We start from the raw sequence: 15,711 nt of genomic DNA, 5'->3' as shown, positions 1-15,711 counted from the left end.
ATAGAGAGAGAATACAAATCGATGGATCTAACGTTCCACGAAGAGCTCCGCGTCTCGAGCACGTGAGCCACCCCCGCCTCATTCAATCCTCTCTCTCCCCCACCCTCTTGCGATTGATTCTCTCCTCAAAAATCCTTCCAAATTCTAATCCCTTTCCCTTTTTGCTGTTCTCGCATGAAAGCAAAAAGCTGCGGAGATATTCGAGTGAGTCCTCTTTATCTCCCTTTTTCTTCCTTATTATTATTTTTTTTTTCAATTTTTGGTATCTTAAATTGGTGGTGGGTTGCTGCTTGGAGCTTGTCGATTGGGTGGATTTGTTAAAAATTTCATTTTGATTGGTTGTGGTTTGGGAGCTTTTTCGATTTGGTACTGATTTGATTGGTAATTTTCACGAATTATGCTGTACGAGCTCTCGAGACAGATCGAAGCAACGAATATCCACAAACAAAGCTCTTAATTTTGTGAGATTAAGATGATTCGACGAGGATATGGGTAATTCTGGGCTTTTGTTATAACAACGAAATTAGGCGTTATTGAGCTCAAGTTTTTGTGTTTTATGAAGGATTTTGCTTGAAGGACAATGATTGTTTCTATTCTTACACTGTAAAAGTAGCTTGCCTTGATTACTTGGCATAATTTTCTTATTAAAAAAATGTTTTTTTCTGCACAAAATCGAGTAGATGATGAAGTATATTTCATTTTTTATTTGAAAATTTCTGAAGAAATTTGTGGATACCAGGTAGATGATGAAGTATCGATGTTGTAAGCGGGTTATGCCACTTTTGAAGCTTTTGGGAAGACACAATTATGATGTTTCTGGAGTTAAATTCTAGTAATGATCTCTTATGTTTGCTGTGGATTTAGCAGAGTCTCTATCTTTGTATGTCACTTGATAAATTGCTCTGGTCCTTAATTGTTGTGTGTGTATGTTGATTTTAGTTGTTTCTACATCACACTTACTGGACAACTATTGAAAGGGATTTTGACTAGTATTAAGCATCTAATGCAAGTAATCAGTTATTCATTGTATGATGCATCGTTTTCTTTGGTATTGAGAAATACTTGTATAGCGATTCCTCTTTTAGGTCCTATGTTCTGACTGAATAACCTAGAAGCAAACGAAATTATTTCGACTCTGCTCATGTTTGGAGTATGTCACAAGTCCTTGTTTTCGGTATTATTGATCTCTGTCCACAATAAACGTAATGATAAAGAGCATATGTTAGTCGACACACATGGAAAATAGAGACCTATTGTAGGGTTGCTGACAATAAACATGCTCGCAAGTTGCTATCGATTCTTGCCGAAACATTAGGAGATTTTTTTTGCGTAATGGTCATCTGCTTTCTCTCTCTGGAAAACACTCAAGTTTGCAAAGAAGAATTAAAAGCTATATTATGTTTGGCTATTTTCTGATCTACACGACGATTCCTTTCTACTTGAAGATGTTATAATGTGCAAAAGTATAAAATTGCATTAAACATTTCGACTGACTTTTCTTCCTATGTTGTTAAATATAATATTGTGTTTGGCCAATCATTCCAGGTTGTTCAGTAATAGTTTAACAGGGAGTTATGTCAAATGTATTCAATTACTGACTATAAAGAATCGTGGATGATGTGAAATAAATCATGAACAATGTTTCTTCTCAAGTACACGGAAAAACATAAGCAGGCTCTATCTTGCTGCCTAATCACAATTCATCACATTTTAAGCATGCAGTTTGAAAACTCTTTACCTCCAATTTCAATGATATCCCTATCATTTCCTTGTAGATTTAGGATACACTACAAAAAAGCTTGTGAAAAACCTGAAAGGTTGGTTATGGAATTCTCGTAGATTTTGCAATTTATCTTCTGTATCTAGCTTATGTCTGGGTTCCAATCAATTATACTAGGATGACTGTAGATTGATGAAGAATATGTTATCCAAATTTATAAATATGGCGACCACGAGATATATATGGAGTAAAAGAAAGTCTAACAACAGAGGGGAAGCCTTGCTAATTTGTAATTTTTCTTCGTGTCTCCTGTTATATATTGTAGGAATCCATATAAAGGACCTACTTATTGAGAAATGGAAAGTGACAAAGGTGCCGAAGAAAATCGTTTGGCAGAAACTTCACTCAATTCGTCTTTATCATCGCCAGAATGTCTGCCAACTTCGGACAAACCTCCAATGCCAATAGTTACTAATGAAGATACTGAGATCAACTACCCTCAAGGAACGAATTTAGACGTCGAAGCACAGATTCAAGAAGATGTTGCTGATAGCTTCACAAAGGACCACAACAAACTCAATATACCAGAGAATTCAAATGAATCGAAGAATTATACAGATGATACCTTATCGTCTTCTTCAGAAATTCTTAACGCTCCAGCACCTCGTTCATCTGATAATTTGATGGAAAATATGGAAAGTGAACCGCTAGTCAAACTTCAGGGTGGTTCTTCTGATATAATTTCTGATGCTCTGATAAGTAATGGGCATACAGCTTCTAGCGAGATCGAAAAACCAATAGAGGGGTCCAATGGTGTTGTGATCAGCAATGAACCCACTTCTCTTCTTGAATTGAAAACAAAAGATGTCATCCATGATGTGCTTGATCAACAAAAGAAGGTTGGAGATGTACAAAACACGGCACCGGAGTCAGCTAACGATTCCAACAATGTAAAACATGTACCTTCTTATAGAGGTCTTATCGATACTACTGCACCTTTTGAATCTGTTAAGGCCGCTGTGACAAAGTTTGGAGGAATCACTGACTGGAAAGCCCACAAAGCACTGACTCTAGAGGTAATGCCTGTCATTATAAGTTCCCCATTATTTGCAATGATAGTCAATAATGTATTGCAAGTAGCATTCTGTTTACCCGCAGGTATATATAGCTTCTTTTGTTTTTTTTACCCCTATATTTCTCAACTTTCCCAAAATGTGCTCCTGTTATAAACCTAATGATCTCTTACATAGTTTTTCCTTTTTTGGATAAACTTGTGTGGAGACTTTCTCAGCTCTAAACAGTCATCATTAGCCCAAATGGTTCGTGAAATCTATCGTAGAATCATGAGATCTCTCATTTTACTTAGATGTCTTATTACTCACTTATTCTGCATGTATTCAGAGAAGTAAGCATATTCGGCTTGAACTTGAGAAAGTATGCGAAGAAATGCCTGATTATAAAAAGCAATCAGAAGCTGCTGAAGAGGCTAAAGCGCAAGTACTCAATGAGCTAGAGACCACCAAGAGACAAATAGAAGAACTCAAGCTTAACCTGGAAAGAGCACAAACTGAAGAAGCCCAGGCAAAACAAGACTCCGAACTTGCTCAACTTAGGGCCAAAGAAATTGAACAGGGGATTGCTGATGAAGCTAGTGTTGCAGCCAAAACCCAACTAGAGGTCGCCAAAGCAAGGCATGAAGCTGCAGTTTCCGAATTGAAGTCCTTGAAAGGGGAGTTAAAAGAACTCGAAGAAAAGTTTGTTTCCTTAATCAATGAAAGAGACAATGCAATTAAGAAAGCTGAAGAGGCTGTTTCTGCATCGAAAGAGATGGAGAGAACAGTGGAGGACCTGATGCTGGAACTCATTGCTTCTAAGGAGTCATTGGAATTGGCCCATGCTGCACATCTAGAAGCAGAAGAACATAGAATTGGTGCAGCTTTGGCTAGAGAACAAGATTGCCTTAATTGGGAGAAAGAGCTAAAACAAGCAGAAGATGAGCTGCAACAGCTAAACGAACAGCTTCTGTCAGTAAAAGATGTAAAGTTGAAACTAAATGCAGCGACCAGTTTGTTAGTCAAACTTAAAGCTGAGCTAGCTGCTTACATGGAGGCAAAGTTGAACCAAGAAGCACAGAGCACCGAGGAGAATGGAGCTGATGAGGCAAACAGTAACCGAAGGTCTGTTCAAGAAGCGCTAGCTTCAACAAGAAAGGAGCTTGAAGAAGTTAAAGGGAATATAGAGAAAGCAAAAGACGAGGTCAATATTTTAAGAGTTGCAGCTGCTTCCCTGAAATCAGAGTTGGAAAGAGAGAAAGCAGCTTTGACCACATTGCAGCAGAGGGAGGGGATGGCGTCTATCGCTGTTTCTTCTCTTGAAGCCGAGCTTAATAGGACGAAAGAGGAGCTAGAAATAGTTCAAATGAAGGAAAAAGAAGCTAGAGAACAAATGGTGGAGCTGCCGAAGCTGTTACAACAAGCAGCTCAGGAAGCCGATGAGGCTAAGTCTGTTGCCCAGAAAGCACAAGAAGAGCTCAGAAAGGCTAAGGAAGAAGCTGAACAAGCCAAGGCTGGTGCAAATACTGCAGAAATCAGATTACGTGCGGCTTTAAAGGAAATAGAAGCAGCTAAAGCCTCAGAGAAGCTGGCGATAGAAGCTGTTAAAGCATTGCAAGAGAGTGAGCAGGCTTTGAGTAATGAAGAAGATTCTCCTAACGGAATAACCCTTCCTTTGGAAGAGTACTTTGCTCTTAGCAGAAGAGCTCACGAGGCTGAAGAGCTTGCCCACAAGAGGGTGACTGCCGCGATAGCTCAGGTCGAGATGGCGAAGAATAATGAGTTGAACAGCTTAGAGAGACTAAAAGAAACATCCGAGGAGATGGATGAGAAAAGGGAGGGTTTGAAGGCTGCAATGGAAAGGGCCGAGAGAGCACAAGAAGGGAAATTAGGGGTCGAGCAGGAATTGAGGAAATGGAGGGCAGAAAACGAACAAAGACGTAGAGCTGGTAATGCTGCCAAAGCTGCTGTTAATCCTTCAAGAAGCCCGCCAAGGAGTTCGGAGCATAACAATGAATTAAAAGGATTAAACAAGGAGGAAGTTGTTAGTCTTGTTCATCCTGTCCCGCATTCGAAGTTATATTCGTCAGGGAATAACCCAGAGAAAAATTTCATGCCGGATTCGAGGCCGAGAAGGAAGAAGTCATTGCTTCCACGGATCGTCACATTCTTGTCCAGAAAGAAGGCAGAAAACCAGAAGTAGCGGAGTTCCTCTTTCAGTATGTATGTGTGTATGTAGCTGTACAAGTATTCAACAAAATCTTTGTTGTACATGTATAAAGGATAATTCAAGCAACTAAATAAGTTGATTGTGTGTTAATAGGTATAGGCTTTGGTGGAACTCATTGAAGAGTGCCTGTATGTTCACACTGCATAAAAGTTCTCAAGTTTCAGACTTATTTTGAGGCATGCATGGATGATGAACATAATTGTTTGCATGATATCGATTTGGCTATCGAGGTTTTTGATCCAATTTATGCATGCAAATTTTTTCTGGTGATATATTTGGTTATTCTTTTCCTCCTTTCTTTCGGAAAACTGGTCTGTTTGTGTGATGTTTAGTGTTAATTAATTGACATTATTACTAGCAGTAGAGATTCAACTATCCAAGTGATAAGTTAAAGAGAAGTTTCCTTGTATGTATGTAGTGGCATTTTTAGCAATTATCATTTTCTTGATTTTTAGTGCCACCGTTCATTTCTGCTTCTCGTCAAAGCTTCAAACTTTTCTGATTATTGAACACTCTGCTAAAGATGATCTCACTTGAAAGCATAAGCAAAAGTAGCGCCAAATAGGGAAAATTAAAAGGGTTAATTTCATACAGTTCCTATAAATATAATAAATGATAAATATATTCTTATAAAGTTCAACTTTCATATGTTATCCGTACAAAAGTTCTAATATTTTCAAATATGTCCCTTAGATTTGTTACTCTTAGAGAATCGTTAGAAAACTGTTTATATTTTCAATTTTGCTATCACAAATAAGTCCATCCAAAAGGCATAACAGTATAATATAAGATGGGTAAAAATATCAAAAACTAACTATGGTTAAGAATTTAACCTATGGTTAACTAAATTTTTCTAATAGATTCTAATGGCAGGGACATATTTGAATATATCAGAACTTTTATAGGGATATCATATAAAAGTTGAACTTTATAGGAGTATATTTGTTATTCACTATATTTGTATGAAATTAACCAAAATTAAAATCGGTTAGAGTCCTCGAAAACTATACATGCTGTATTGCTTCTCCAAGTGGGTACTTTTCGGATGGATTTTTTAATTAAAAACAGCAGCTTGTTCTCGAATCACTTTCGCGTGAAGCCGCGATGGGGATTTCCAAAATCTTGATTGGGCCTCCAGCCTAGCTCGCAAAATAATTTTAAACACGGGCCACATGGGCCTTAGTTGGACTAGACCAAGCCCGGCCCAGTCCTTTAAAACGAACCGCAGGTATAAAACTATGGGAATATACGCGGCGAAAAACGGGGAATAAGTCCTCTTATTCCAAATCTCCTTATTCGCGGTTGTGGGAGCAACGGAGACGATGAGAGGGGCGTCGCTCGATCTCGGAGACACGCTCACTTCTCCTTCTCCTCCCGCTTCTCACTCCCACCTCAGGTCTCTCTCTCTCTCTCTCTCTCTCTCTCTCTCGAGCATTGTCTCTAACCCTAACTCTCCTCTGTGGATCGAAGCAGCTCCGGGCGCCACTTCTATGTCGCCGTCGATCGCCTCCAATTCAAAATGGTACCTTTCACTCGTCCTTTCCCTCTTTTTGGGTCGCTATGTGTTCGACGTTTTGCCTCAGTGGGGAAGATGGGTTAAAATGAGCCAAAATTGTAATAAAAATCGAATTTTTTGGTATAAACATTCTATTTTGCTGTGGGTAGGAGACGTTGGTGGATCTTCTCGGGGTCGCGGGCCGGCGCCCGTCGCTTCCGATGGTGATCTGTTGCAGTTCCCGCGACGAGCTCGACGCCGTGTGCTCCGCCGTCTCCAATCTCTCCTTCATCTCCCTCTCACCTCTGGTGCAGGGCCATCACATTCCTTTGATTTTGTTGTTTGATTCTCATTTACTACATTGTTGACTACAAAGATTGGATTTGACTAGCTAGGGCTTATGATCATAGTCTCAGTATTCTCCCATTTTTTTGAAAAATTGGAGAATTGTTCATGAATCTCCAGTTGCCCACATATAGAAAACTACGGATAGGGAATTATTAATGAACTCATTCAAGTGTTTATATCTTAATCATTGTCAGAGGGATTATTTGATCTGTTGCCAATATTTGTACCCGAAAATGATGAGACAAAGATTGGTTTAATAAGAATCTTATACTTTTATATATTTTTTTTAGTGCTATATAGTTATAGTTTACCGACCTAATAATACCGAAATTTATTGACCGTTTATGGGTGGAAGTATTGATAGACTGAAGTATTGTCGACAATTTTGCTATTGAGGTAGTGAGAATTATCACTATACTTATGAATATACAAACTGAAAGATCTTACACCTTTATGAAATGAAAAAAATTAATTCGAGCAGACACCAAAAAGTTAAAATGTTGGTGTACTTTTCCCTTTTTACCTGAAAAAAGCAATGCTGAATCTGAAGCATCGCTGTTGACACATTTTAGCAGCACTGTGGGGCCACATATTGCCAACTCAGTCAACTGCGCTTGGTCGACTTATTTGAACTACAAGTATCTTGGCATGACTCAGTTCTTGAATGCAGTACAGCGACCAGGCAGAAGCTGAACGTGCATCTATATTGGAAAGATTTCGCCAAGCAAGTACTCGGTGGATCCAAACTCACAATGCAGATCCCGAGGTTGAGTCCGGGAGTGTGGATAGTAAGTCATGCATGATAGTCGTAACGGATGCCTGCCTGCCTCTAGCTGCATCAGGAGAATCACCTCTCATGGCTCGTGTTTTGATAAACTATGAATTACCAACAAAGAAGGTATTGTGCGCGTGCTTATCATTATTCCCCTGATGGGACTGTAATTTAAGATATGTGATCACATTTTGTTGAATCAGATCAGATTGCTTTTTTTTTTTTTTCCCTTTATGAAACTGGACAGTGTAGACTTTGTCTTAACTCAACTAAATTCAAGTTAAGACCTCGTGGTCATGATCGAATGGCATCACCTTTGTATATTGTTACTTTTTCTTTTTGGTTCAGAAGTGGCCAAATATAATCTAGGATGTGAATGTGAATAAAGATTTTTGATGTTAACTGATACCTGTTGATTTTTTTCAGGATCCATGTTCAGCAATTCTTATTTGGTAATCTGGTTTTATGCTTAAATGTAAAGCTGTTCCTCTTTTTTTCAAAATCTTTGTCATAAAATGCTTTGGCTTAGTAAGAACCATGCCTGTTGGGGCAGGAGAGATTATTATTGTGGGATGGATTTCATACTGATATACTTAATTTCCTTCAGGAGACATACTTTCGGCGCATGTCAACTTGTTTAGCAGCAGGTTTTCTCGTCTTTCACTATTCAATTTATATTCCTTGTACCAAATTACGAAGCTAAACATCATATTGATGCTATGCAGATGGAATCGTGATTAACATGGTTGTCGGAGGTGAAGTTGTGACCCTCAAGGGGCTCGAAGAGAGCAGTGGTCTTGTCATTGCGGAGATGCCAATAAATGTGAGCTTTAAAGGATAGTCTTTTCTTTTTATAATCATCCACTGTTTTAAGTAATCTGCAGTGTTTTGTGTTGCAGATCTCCGAGATCTTATGACGATACATTGTCATGAAATTTTAGAAGGTTCGTTCTTTACATTAGCTCTTTGTTCCAGTCCATGTGCTTGTGATATGTATTGTATTCATTTATTGCAGTTCCATGAATTATTTACCACTTGTAGTTGTCCTGTATTTTCTTCATTAGCTATTTCTCAATGCGCTTGTCTTATTTCCCAGAACATTATTATTGTTATACTATTAACTTAGAATTCTAGTTATTCCACTTTTGCAGTTTCATAAGTCATAACTCAACAAGGAGTAATCTTGGGAGGGACTAATCCTTGCCCTGTACACTGGTTGCTCAAGGAGAAAGGAGTATGTAAACATTATTCTTGCTCACTATCCATGGATTTGATATTATGATTGCTTATAATAGGAAAATAATTTGATATTATTTGGATTACCAATATATGGTTGTTTTCTTTTTAGTACTTGGCTCTCTTAACCATGTTTACTGGTTGAATCAATACAGTAAAAAATTTGATTAAGTTTGTTGGACTTGCTAATATTGGTCATTTAGTGGCTACTTACACATGCATGCACCTGGCTAGATCATTTTGACTCCACAGTTTGCATCATTTATACCTTCTTTTTTTTTTCTTTTTTTTTTTCCTCTCTTTCTTTTACTTTCTTTGTTTTCCCAATATTCCATGTGCTTTATTCTGGTTATAATCCATTATCTGGTATATAAATTCTATGAGACGCGTCGCCTAATCACCGTCAAAAATTCGGCGAGATAATGTGTGTGTTTGTAAATCACCCCTACCTGCAAATATGCTTTATTTTTATTTTTTATTTTTTCCAAATTTATGTAAGGCCTAGGAGTGATTAATATCTCCGAAGTTGTTTAAAATTCTTATTGATCATCTGATGCATTAACGACCTTTTTAATTTCTGAAATTGTCTATAAATCACAGTACATTTTTGCAGGGTCCACATGCTATTTTCTTTTATCAATTTGAGAAATAAAAGTGATCAAAACAGTTTCTTAAGCCCTAGTTTGGTAATAGCGCCGTCGATTTTTTCTTCTGAAATTGTATAAAATTGCTGTGGAAACTATCACCGGAGAAGCACGTAAGTATTAAAAAATAAATATCACAACCATAGTAGATGCCACCGTAATTTTATAATATAAAAAGAGAGAATATTACAGCGCTTGTAAAGCATAAAAAAGTGCTGTATCGCACCATATTATCAAACATGATCAAACTGTTTATTCCGTTTAGTTTCCACCTTCATTTCTTCACTCAAAAAAAAAAAAGAAAAAGGAGAAAGCTTAGAATCTATCAAACGATGTTTGGTGGGACTAGTTATTAATTAGAATTAACAATTAAGAAGGTGAGTTGGAATGTTATGCATGAGTTGCTCCCACGTCCAAGTTAATAATAATTTCTTTCTCCACGTTCTCTAGAAATATTAGAACTAGTTAGGCACAACTTAAAACTAAATTTTTTTTTTTAAATAAGCTACAAAATCAGATACAACAACATTGTAAATCGAGCACAAAAATCCGTATGCAAAAAAAGGGAAAAAAAAGTACAATGATAGATAATAGGAGGGGAAAAAAAAGTAGCATTGAGGCTCCCCTCAGTTATAGGCCAATTTTGGTAAATTAATCAGTGGTTCCACCAAATTTTATAGCACTAATTATTTTTTATCTAGATAAAGTACGATTTTTTTAAATAACTTACAGTTAGTATCTAATTGGAACTATTAATTTTAACAAAGCTTTAATTTACTTGACTGAAAAATTTGTAAAGAAGTTCAGAACCTATTTTACAATGGCCTACATACGTTTTTACTAAGATAATATTAGTTAAAATAATTATAATATGGCTTAATTTCTTTTTTCTTTAACTGGTTCCACGTAGAACTATGGAACCATTAAACCTTTTTTTTTTGATGTATAATTTTATTTTTTCTTAATTAAGATGAGTTAAAATTTTGAAATATCTATTAGTAGTCAAACAACTTTTTTTTTTTTAAGTATATATTTATTTTGATGAGTGTTCGGGGAGCAGTAGAATTTAATTGAAATTTCGAAGTAAGATGAGTTGTGAGCAAAGCATATGTCTAAAAGCAAACTGCTTCGCTTGTCACATTTTTATGTCAATTCGTACTTCTTACACGAAAGCACGGTCCCCAGTTATGTCTACGTAAATATATAAATCAGTACTAATATTATAAAGGTGTTCTTGCGTCTCTTATATATGTTCACTCACAATTATTGTTTTAATCAATGTATTCAGGATATAAATTAACTCATTAGTTATCATTTTTCTTAAAGTCGTCGCCTCACATCTTTTAGATGTTAGCCACCTTAATATAGACTGTTTAGTCGCATTACAGTTTTAATTACATGCAGAGTCGAATACGGTTACAGTTAGATCTGCATATGAAAGATCATTTACAGCGCTTGAAACTATGCCCAAATAAACTATAATTTTAACTTGGTAAAAATCTGAATGTAAGTAGGGATATTATTACCCTCTAAACCTAAATTCAATAAGCTATAACTGTAGCCTATGAGAGGGGCCTTTTAACCACATAAATTAAGGTTTCCTACGTGCATGCCCACCACTACAAACCCGAAACCCTCACGTCGACAAATAAACAAACACTGAGGTGAGTTGTAATGGATTTCAAAGCCAAATGTTTATTTCCCCGAGTCGTCCGTACACATATCTCTATAATAATAGGTTCGAGGTGGGCTAAGGTTTATTCAAAGATGGGTTCATCATCAAAGGAGATATCGATGTTTAAGGCCGCGGCGTCGAAAGCCGTCGTCGTCAAGATCAACATCGCCTTCGTCGTCTTTGTGTTCGTCGTGTCCGTCGCCTTTCTCGTCCTCCGCCCGACGGCCCTCTTCGACAGCAACGCCGCGTCCCTCGCCCGGTGCACCTTGAGTCACTGCGACGCGAAGAGTAAGGTCAGCTTACATGAGCCGTTTGTAAATCCTTCCCTACGTACAACGTGTTCAAATTTTGTGATTGACAAGTTATCAAGTTGTTCAAATTGAATAGTCTAAAGATTAGACAGTAAAATGAGAAAAAAATTCGTAACTTCAGATAATTTTCCTACAATGTACACTTTGTCTAGGAAGACGCAAAATTGAAGCTCGAATATTAAAATTTGCAGGTGGAAGACGAGGTGCGGAAATACAAAATAAGCGAGAATAGAACAGAAAATGAGAGAAAATTGAGGTTCGTTCGAACTTTGCGCGCGGGGCACAAGAGAATCGGCTTGGTGAACATTGGCAAGAACAAATCAGCGGAGCTAGGGATCGCTGGGAAAACCACGATGGTCGAATTCGAGCGCGTATCGGGCAATTTGAAATGGACGGACCTGTTCCCGACCAAGATCAACGACGAGAACGACCACAGCACGTGCCCCGAGATCCCGATGCCGGTTTTCGCGGCCTACGAGGAGATGGACGTGGTGGTGGCTAAGGTGCCGTGCCAGAGCACCAAGCCCGGGTGGTATCGGGACGTGTTTAGGCTGCAGGTTCACTTGGCGGCCGCGAACTTGGTTGTGAGAAAGGGGAGGAGGGACGGGCGGGGGGCGGCGAAAGTGGCGGTGGTGAGCGAGTGTGAGCCGATGAGGGAGCTGTTCCGGTGCGACGATTTGGTGGCGAGGGAGGGGCAGTGGTGGATGTACGAAGTGCAGGTTGATAAGTTGGCAGAAAAGGTTAGCCTGCCCTGGGGATCTTGTAAGGTAGCATTGCAGCTTCCGGAGCAACAAGGTATATATCTTCTCGTATTAGTTTTTATTTATAAAATGCGTTTTTTTTGTATCTAGCATAGCTGATTAAGAATTTGATAGTCAGTGATCTTAAATTTTTATTTTGAAAAGATAAATAAAACAAATAGTATACTCTTTTTTTCTCTTTTTTTTTTTTTTGCCAATTTAATTTTAGGGTCTTATTGGTCTAAATGTCTTATTTTAAGTTTTTAACACCTAGCTCCATTTGGGCCTGCAGCTTTGTTCCCTTGCCTAATATTGGGGCTTTTTTTGCAAATAGCTCCCTAACTAATTTTTTTTTTTAAATTGGTCCTATCAAAAATTTATTTACAAAAATGGCCCTGGTCCCACCACGTCAGCGCCACGTCAGTGCCACGCGGGCGGGGCTGAGCCATGTGTTTAAGTTGAACACGGTGAACCATTCACCGTGTTCAATACAAAATTTTTGTATTAGACACGGTGAATGGTTCACCGTGTCCAATACAAAATGATTAACTGCGAGGTATTTGTATTGGACACGGTGAATGATTCACCGTGTCCAATACAAATAATTGAACACGGCGAATGATTCACCGTGTCCAATACAAACATCCACAACTTAGTCATTTTTGGCTAAGTTGGAGGTATTTGTATTGGACAAGGTGAATCATTCACCGTGTCCAATACAAAAACCTTGTATTGAACACTGTGAATGGTTCACCGTGTTCAACTTAAACACATGGCCCAGCCCCGCCCGCGTGGCGCTGACGTGGCGGGGCCAGGACCATTTTTGCAAATAAAATTTTGACAGGACCAATTTTAAAAATAAAATTTATCGGGAGGCTATTTGTAAAAAAAGCCCTAATATTGTGATCCATCAAAAGGAACAAAAAGAAAAAGAAAAAATTGCTCAACATTTATTTATTTGTCTTTTTAGGTCTCACTTATATCCAACTCAGACGCAAACTCCAAACCTCACCCCAACTCCCCCGAAACAGGCCAATAGTAAACTTTATTTTATTAGTGATGAAAAAACAAACTAATCGCACACCCAACCTAACAGGCCCACTCATTCTAACCGCATATTTTTTAATCCAAAAGCTAAGAATCTAATAGTACAAATAGTTTCGTGCTATTAATAGTATTCAATTCTAGTTTATATATATATATATATATATATATAGAGAGAGAGAGAGAGAGAGAGAGAGAGAGAGAGAGAGAGAGAGAGAGAGAGAGCTAGGCTGGTATACTATCGGTAGCACGGAGGCCTCCGTGCTACCAAGTTGTTTTCAATGATGCGGCTTTCAAAACGACGATCGGCTCCGTTAGACTTAATCTACACTATTAAAAGTATTTGGAAACTAAATTTCATAATTTTTCGACATTATTTGGCTAGTGATTAAAATGTTTTAAAATTAACAATTTTAATGGTAGATATGATGTGTTTTTAAGTTCAACGGCATAGAAGTATCCAAATTAGATGAAAATTTAATAGAAAATTTTACTTAACATCAATAGCAAGGCCAATATTTTCGATTGGAAATTTGAATTCTTTATCATTATTTTTTATGAGATTTTCATTTTCAACCGTTCATTTTTAGACTACTTGTTTGATAGGTAAATGATGCCGAAAAATTATAAAATTTAGTTTAAAAATATTTTTAATAGTGTAGATCAAGTCTAACGGAACCGATCGTCGATTTAGAAGCCGCATCATTGAAAACAACTTGGTAGCATGGAGGCTTCCGTGCTATCGATAGTATACCAGCCTAGCTCTATATATATTACAACTTTTTTCAGAATTCATAATTTTATTTGGATTTTCAGTATGAAAAAAACAGTTGATACAAAATGGGAAAAAATAGTAATCTTTAATTAAATAAAATGTAAAATTTACACTTATTAGTTTACACTTGTATGAGTAGCATTATTTTTACTAACTATATTTAATTATAAATAAAAATTATTCTGTTAATAACAGTACTACACTCTCTTAGGAATAAATGTGGAATTCAATGACTCGAGTCTTGCCTCGCCGGCGAGCCCTGGGCGCCGGCGGGAGGCCTACGCGACGATCCTCCACTCGTCCGAAGACTACGTGTGCGGCGCCGTCATGCTGGCCCACTGCCTCGGCAAGACGGGCTCCGCCCGCGACCGCGACCTCGTCCTGCTCCACGACAAGTCCATCGGCCGGCGGAAGCTGCAGGCGCTGGCCGCCGCCGGGTGGAGCCTCCGCCGGATCAAGCGCATCCGCAACCCGCGCGCCAAGCGCGGCGCCTACAACGAGTACAACTTCAGCAAGTTCCGCCTCTGGCAGCTCACCGACTACGACAAGGTGGTGTTCGTCGACGCCGACATCCTCGTCCTCCGCAGCCTCCACCACCTCTTCCGCCTCCCGCAGATGTCAGCAGCGCGCGACAGCGCCGTCCTCTTCAACTCCGGCGTGATGGTCATCGAGCCGTCGAACTGCACGTTCAACGCGCTCGTGGCGCACCGCGATGACATTATCTCGTACAACGGCGGCGACCAGGGGTTCCTGAACGAGATGTTCGCGTGGTGGCACCGCCTGCCGAAGCGGCTGAACCACTTCAAGATGGCGTGGAAGAACAGCACGGAGGAGAGGGAGAGGATGGGCCGGATCTTCGCCCGGGAGCCGCCGGAGCTGCACGCGATACATTACTTCGGGGTGAAGCCGTGGAGGTGTTACAGGGACTACGACTGCAACTGGGACGTCGGCCACCTGCGGATGTACGCCAGCGACGAGGCGCACTGGGCGTGGTGGCGGCGCTACGACGAGATCGACGAGGGGCTGCGGTGGTTGTGCGGGCTCACGGCGAAGAGGATCGGCATGTTGGAGACGGAGCGGCGGAAAGCCGAGAAGTTGGGGTATAGCGACGAGCATTGGAAGATCAACATTACCGACGAGAGAAAAAATTTATAACCACAGGATAGCAAAATAAAACTTTTCCAACATAATGTGGTTAAATAAAATACAGGAGTAATTCAATCATTTTTATTTTATTACTAGTTGTTGCACAAATATTTAGAATCAAACCAATGTTTGACCAGATGTTTATTTAAATAGAAGGGAATTAGTGGGAGATAAAGAAGAATAAAATATTTATTTTTTTAATGTTTAAAATTATTCATACAATGGTTGGTAGTTTTTGTCCATGTCTTGGCTTTCTCGTTAGAATAAGAAATTAAGCCTTTCCTGTACTGAGTATAGAATTTAAATCTGATTATTATATACAACAGAAATATAAAAAAAAAATAATACAATTTTAATAAGAAATTATTCAGACACGAATCTTTGTGCGGCTTTAATTATTTATCATCATCATAGCCCACTATTTCTAAATAATTTTTTTAAAAAATCATAGCCACCACCTAAATGTATGGTAATGTTATTGCTACTTATTCTGATCATCCATTCAAGTACTATTTAGTTATCC

The 15,711-nt window shown here is 38.7% G+C and overlaps 3 protein-coding genes across 4 annotated transcripts; all 3 read left to right on the top strand.

The window, feature by feature from the left end:
• On the top strand, window positions 1–5,245 carry LOC109721302 (protein WEAK CHLOROPLAST MOVEMENT UNDER BLUE LIGHT 1-like). Of its 2 annotated transcripts, none has more exons than XM_020248836.1 (3): window positions 1–204; window positions 2,046–2,796; window positions 3,122–5,245. In XM_020248836.1, the coding sequence occupies exons 2-3, from the start codon at window positions 2,077–2,079 to the stop codon at window positions 4,973–4,975; spliced, it is 2,574 nt and encodes an 857-aa protein (XP_020104425.1). In that variant the 5' UTR covers window positions 1–204; window positions 2,046–2,076; the 3' UTR covers window positions 4,976–5,245. The 2 variants fall into 2 exon arrangements, with proteins under 2 accessions (XP_020104425.1, XP_020104427.1); XM_020248838.1 differs by lacking the exon at window positions 1–204 and adding an exon at window positions 319–492.
• Window positions 6,255–8,964, top strand: LOC109720963 (eukaryotic initiation factor 4A-I). The gene is made up of 8 exons (XM_020248340.1): window positions 6,255–6,398; window positions 6,476–6,524; window positions 6,668–6,805; window positions 7,516–7,743; window positions 8,225–8,264; window positions 8,343–8,440; window positions 8,517–8,561; window positions 8,769–8,964. The coding sequence occupies exons 1-7, from the start codon at window positions 6,325–6,327 to the stop codon at window positions 8,532–8,534; spliced, it is 645 nt and encodes a 214-aa protein (XP_020103929.1). The 5' UTR covers window positions 6,255–6,324; the 3' UTR covers window positions 8,535–8,561; window positions 8,769–8,964.
• LOC109721493 (UDP-glucuronate:xylan alpha-glucuronosyltransferase 2-like) lies at window positions 11,265–15,342 on the top strand. Its single transcript, XM_020249143.1, has 3 exons — window positions 11,265–11,465; window positions 11,675–12,278; window positions 14,254–15,342. Exons 1-3 carry the CDS (start codon window positions 11,265–11,267, stop codon window positions 15,195–15,197), a joined length of 1,749 nt encoding a protein of 582 aa, XP_020104732.1. The 3' UTR covers window positions 15,198–15,342.

This window comes from Ananas comosus, linkage group 15, assembly GCF_001540865.1.
Source record: "Ananas comosus cultivar F153 linkage group 15, ASM154086v1, whole genome shotgun sequence".
Lineage (NCBI taxonomy): Eukaryota > Viridiplantae > Streptophyta > Magnoliopsida > Poales > Bromeliaceae > Ananas > Ananas comosus.
Note: the sequence above shows the minus strand (reverse complement) of the source record. Positions and strands in the feature narration are given on the sequence as shown.

Excerpts from the sequence above, each read along its gene's own strand:
- LOC109721302 (XM_020248836.1), top strand. The coding sequence starts at position 2,077 with ATGGAAAGTGACAAAGGTGCCGAAGAAAATCGTTTGGCAGAAACTTCA. Across the intron at positions 2,797-3,121 it reads ACAAAGCACTGACTCTAGAG|AGAAGTAAGCATATTCGGCT; the intron begins GTAATGCCTGTC and ends GCATGTATTCAG.
- LOC109720963 (XM_020248340.1), top strand. The coding sequence starts at position 6,325 with ATGAGAGGGGCGTCGCTCGATCTCGGAGACACGCTCACTTCTCCTTCT. Across the intron at positions 6,399-6,475 it reads GCTTCTCACTCCCACCTCAG|CTCCGGGCGCCACTTCTATG; the intron begins GTCTCTCTCTCT and ends GGATCGAAGCAG. Across the intron at positions 8,265-8,342 it reads GTCAACTTGTTTAGCAGCAG|ATGGAATCGTGATTAACATG; the intron begins GTTTTCTCGTCT and ends GATGCTATGCAG.
- LOC109721493 (XM_020249143.1), top strand. The coding sequence starts at position 11,265 with ATGGGTTCATCATCAAAGGAGATATCGATGTTTAAGGCCGCGGCGTCG. Across the intron at positions 11,466-11,674 it reads ACTGCGACGCGAAGAGTAAG|GTGGAAGACGAGGTGCGGAA; the intron begins GTCAGCTTACAT and ends TAAAATTTGCAG. Across the intron at positions 12,279-14,253 it reads GCAGCTTCCGGAGCAACAAG|GAATAAATGTGGAATTCAAT; the intron begins GTATATATCTTC and ends ACACTCTCTTAG.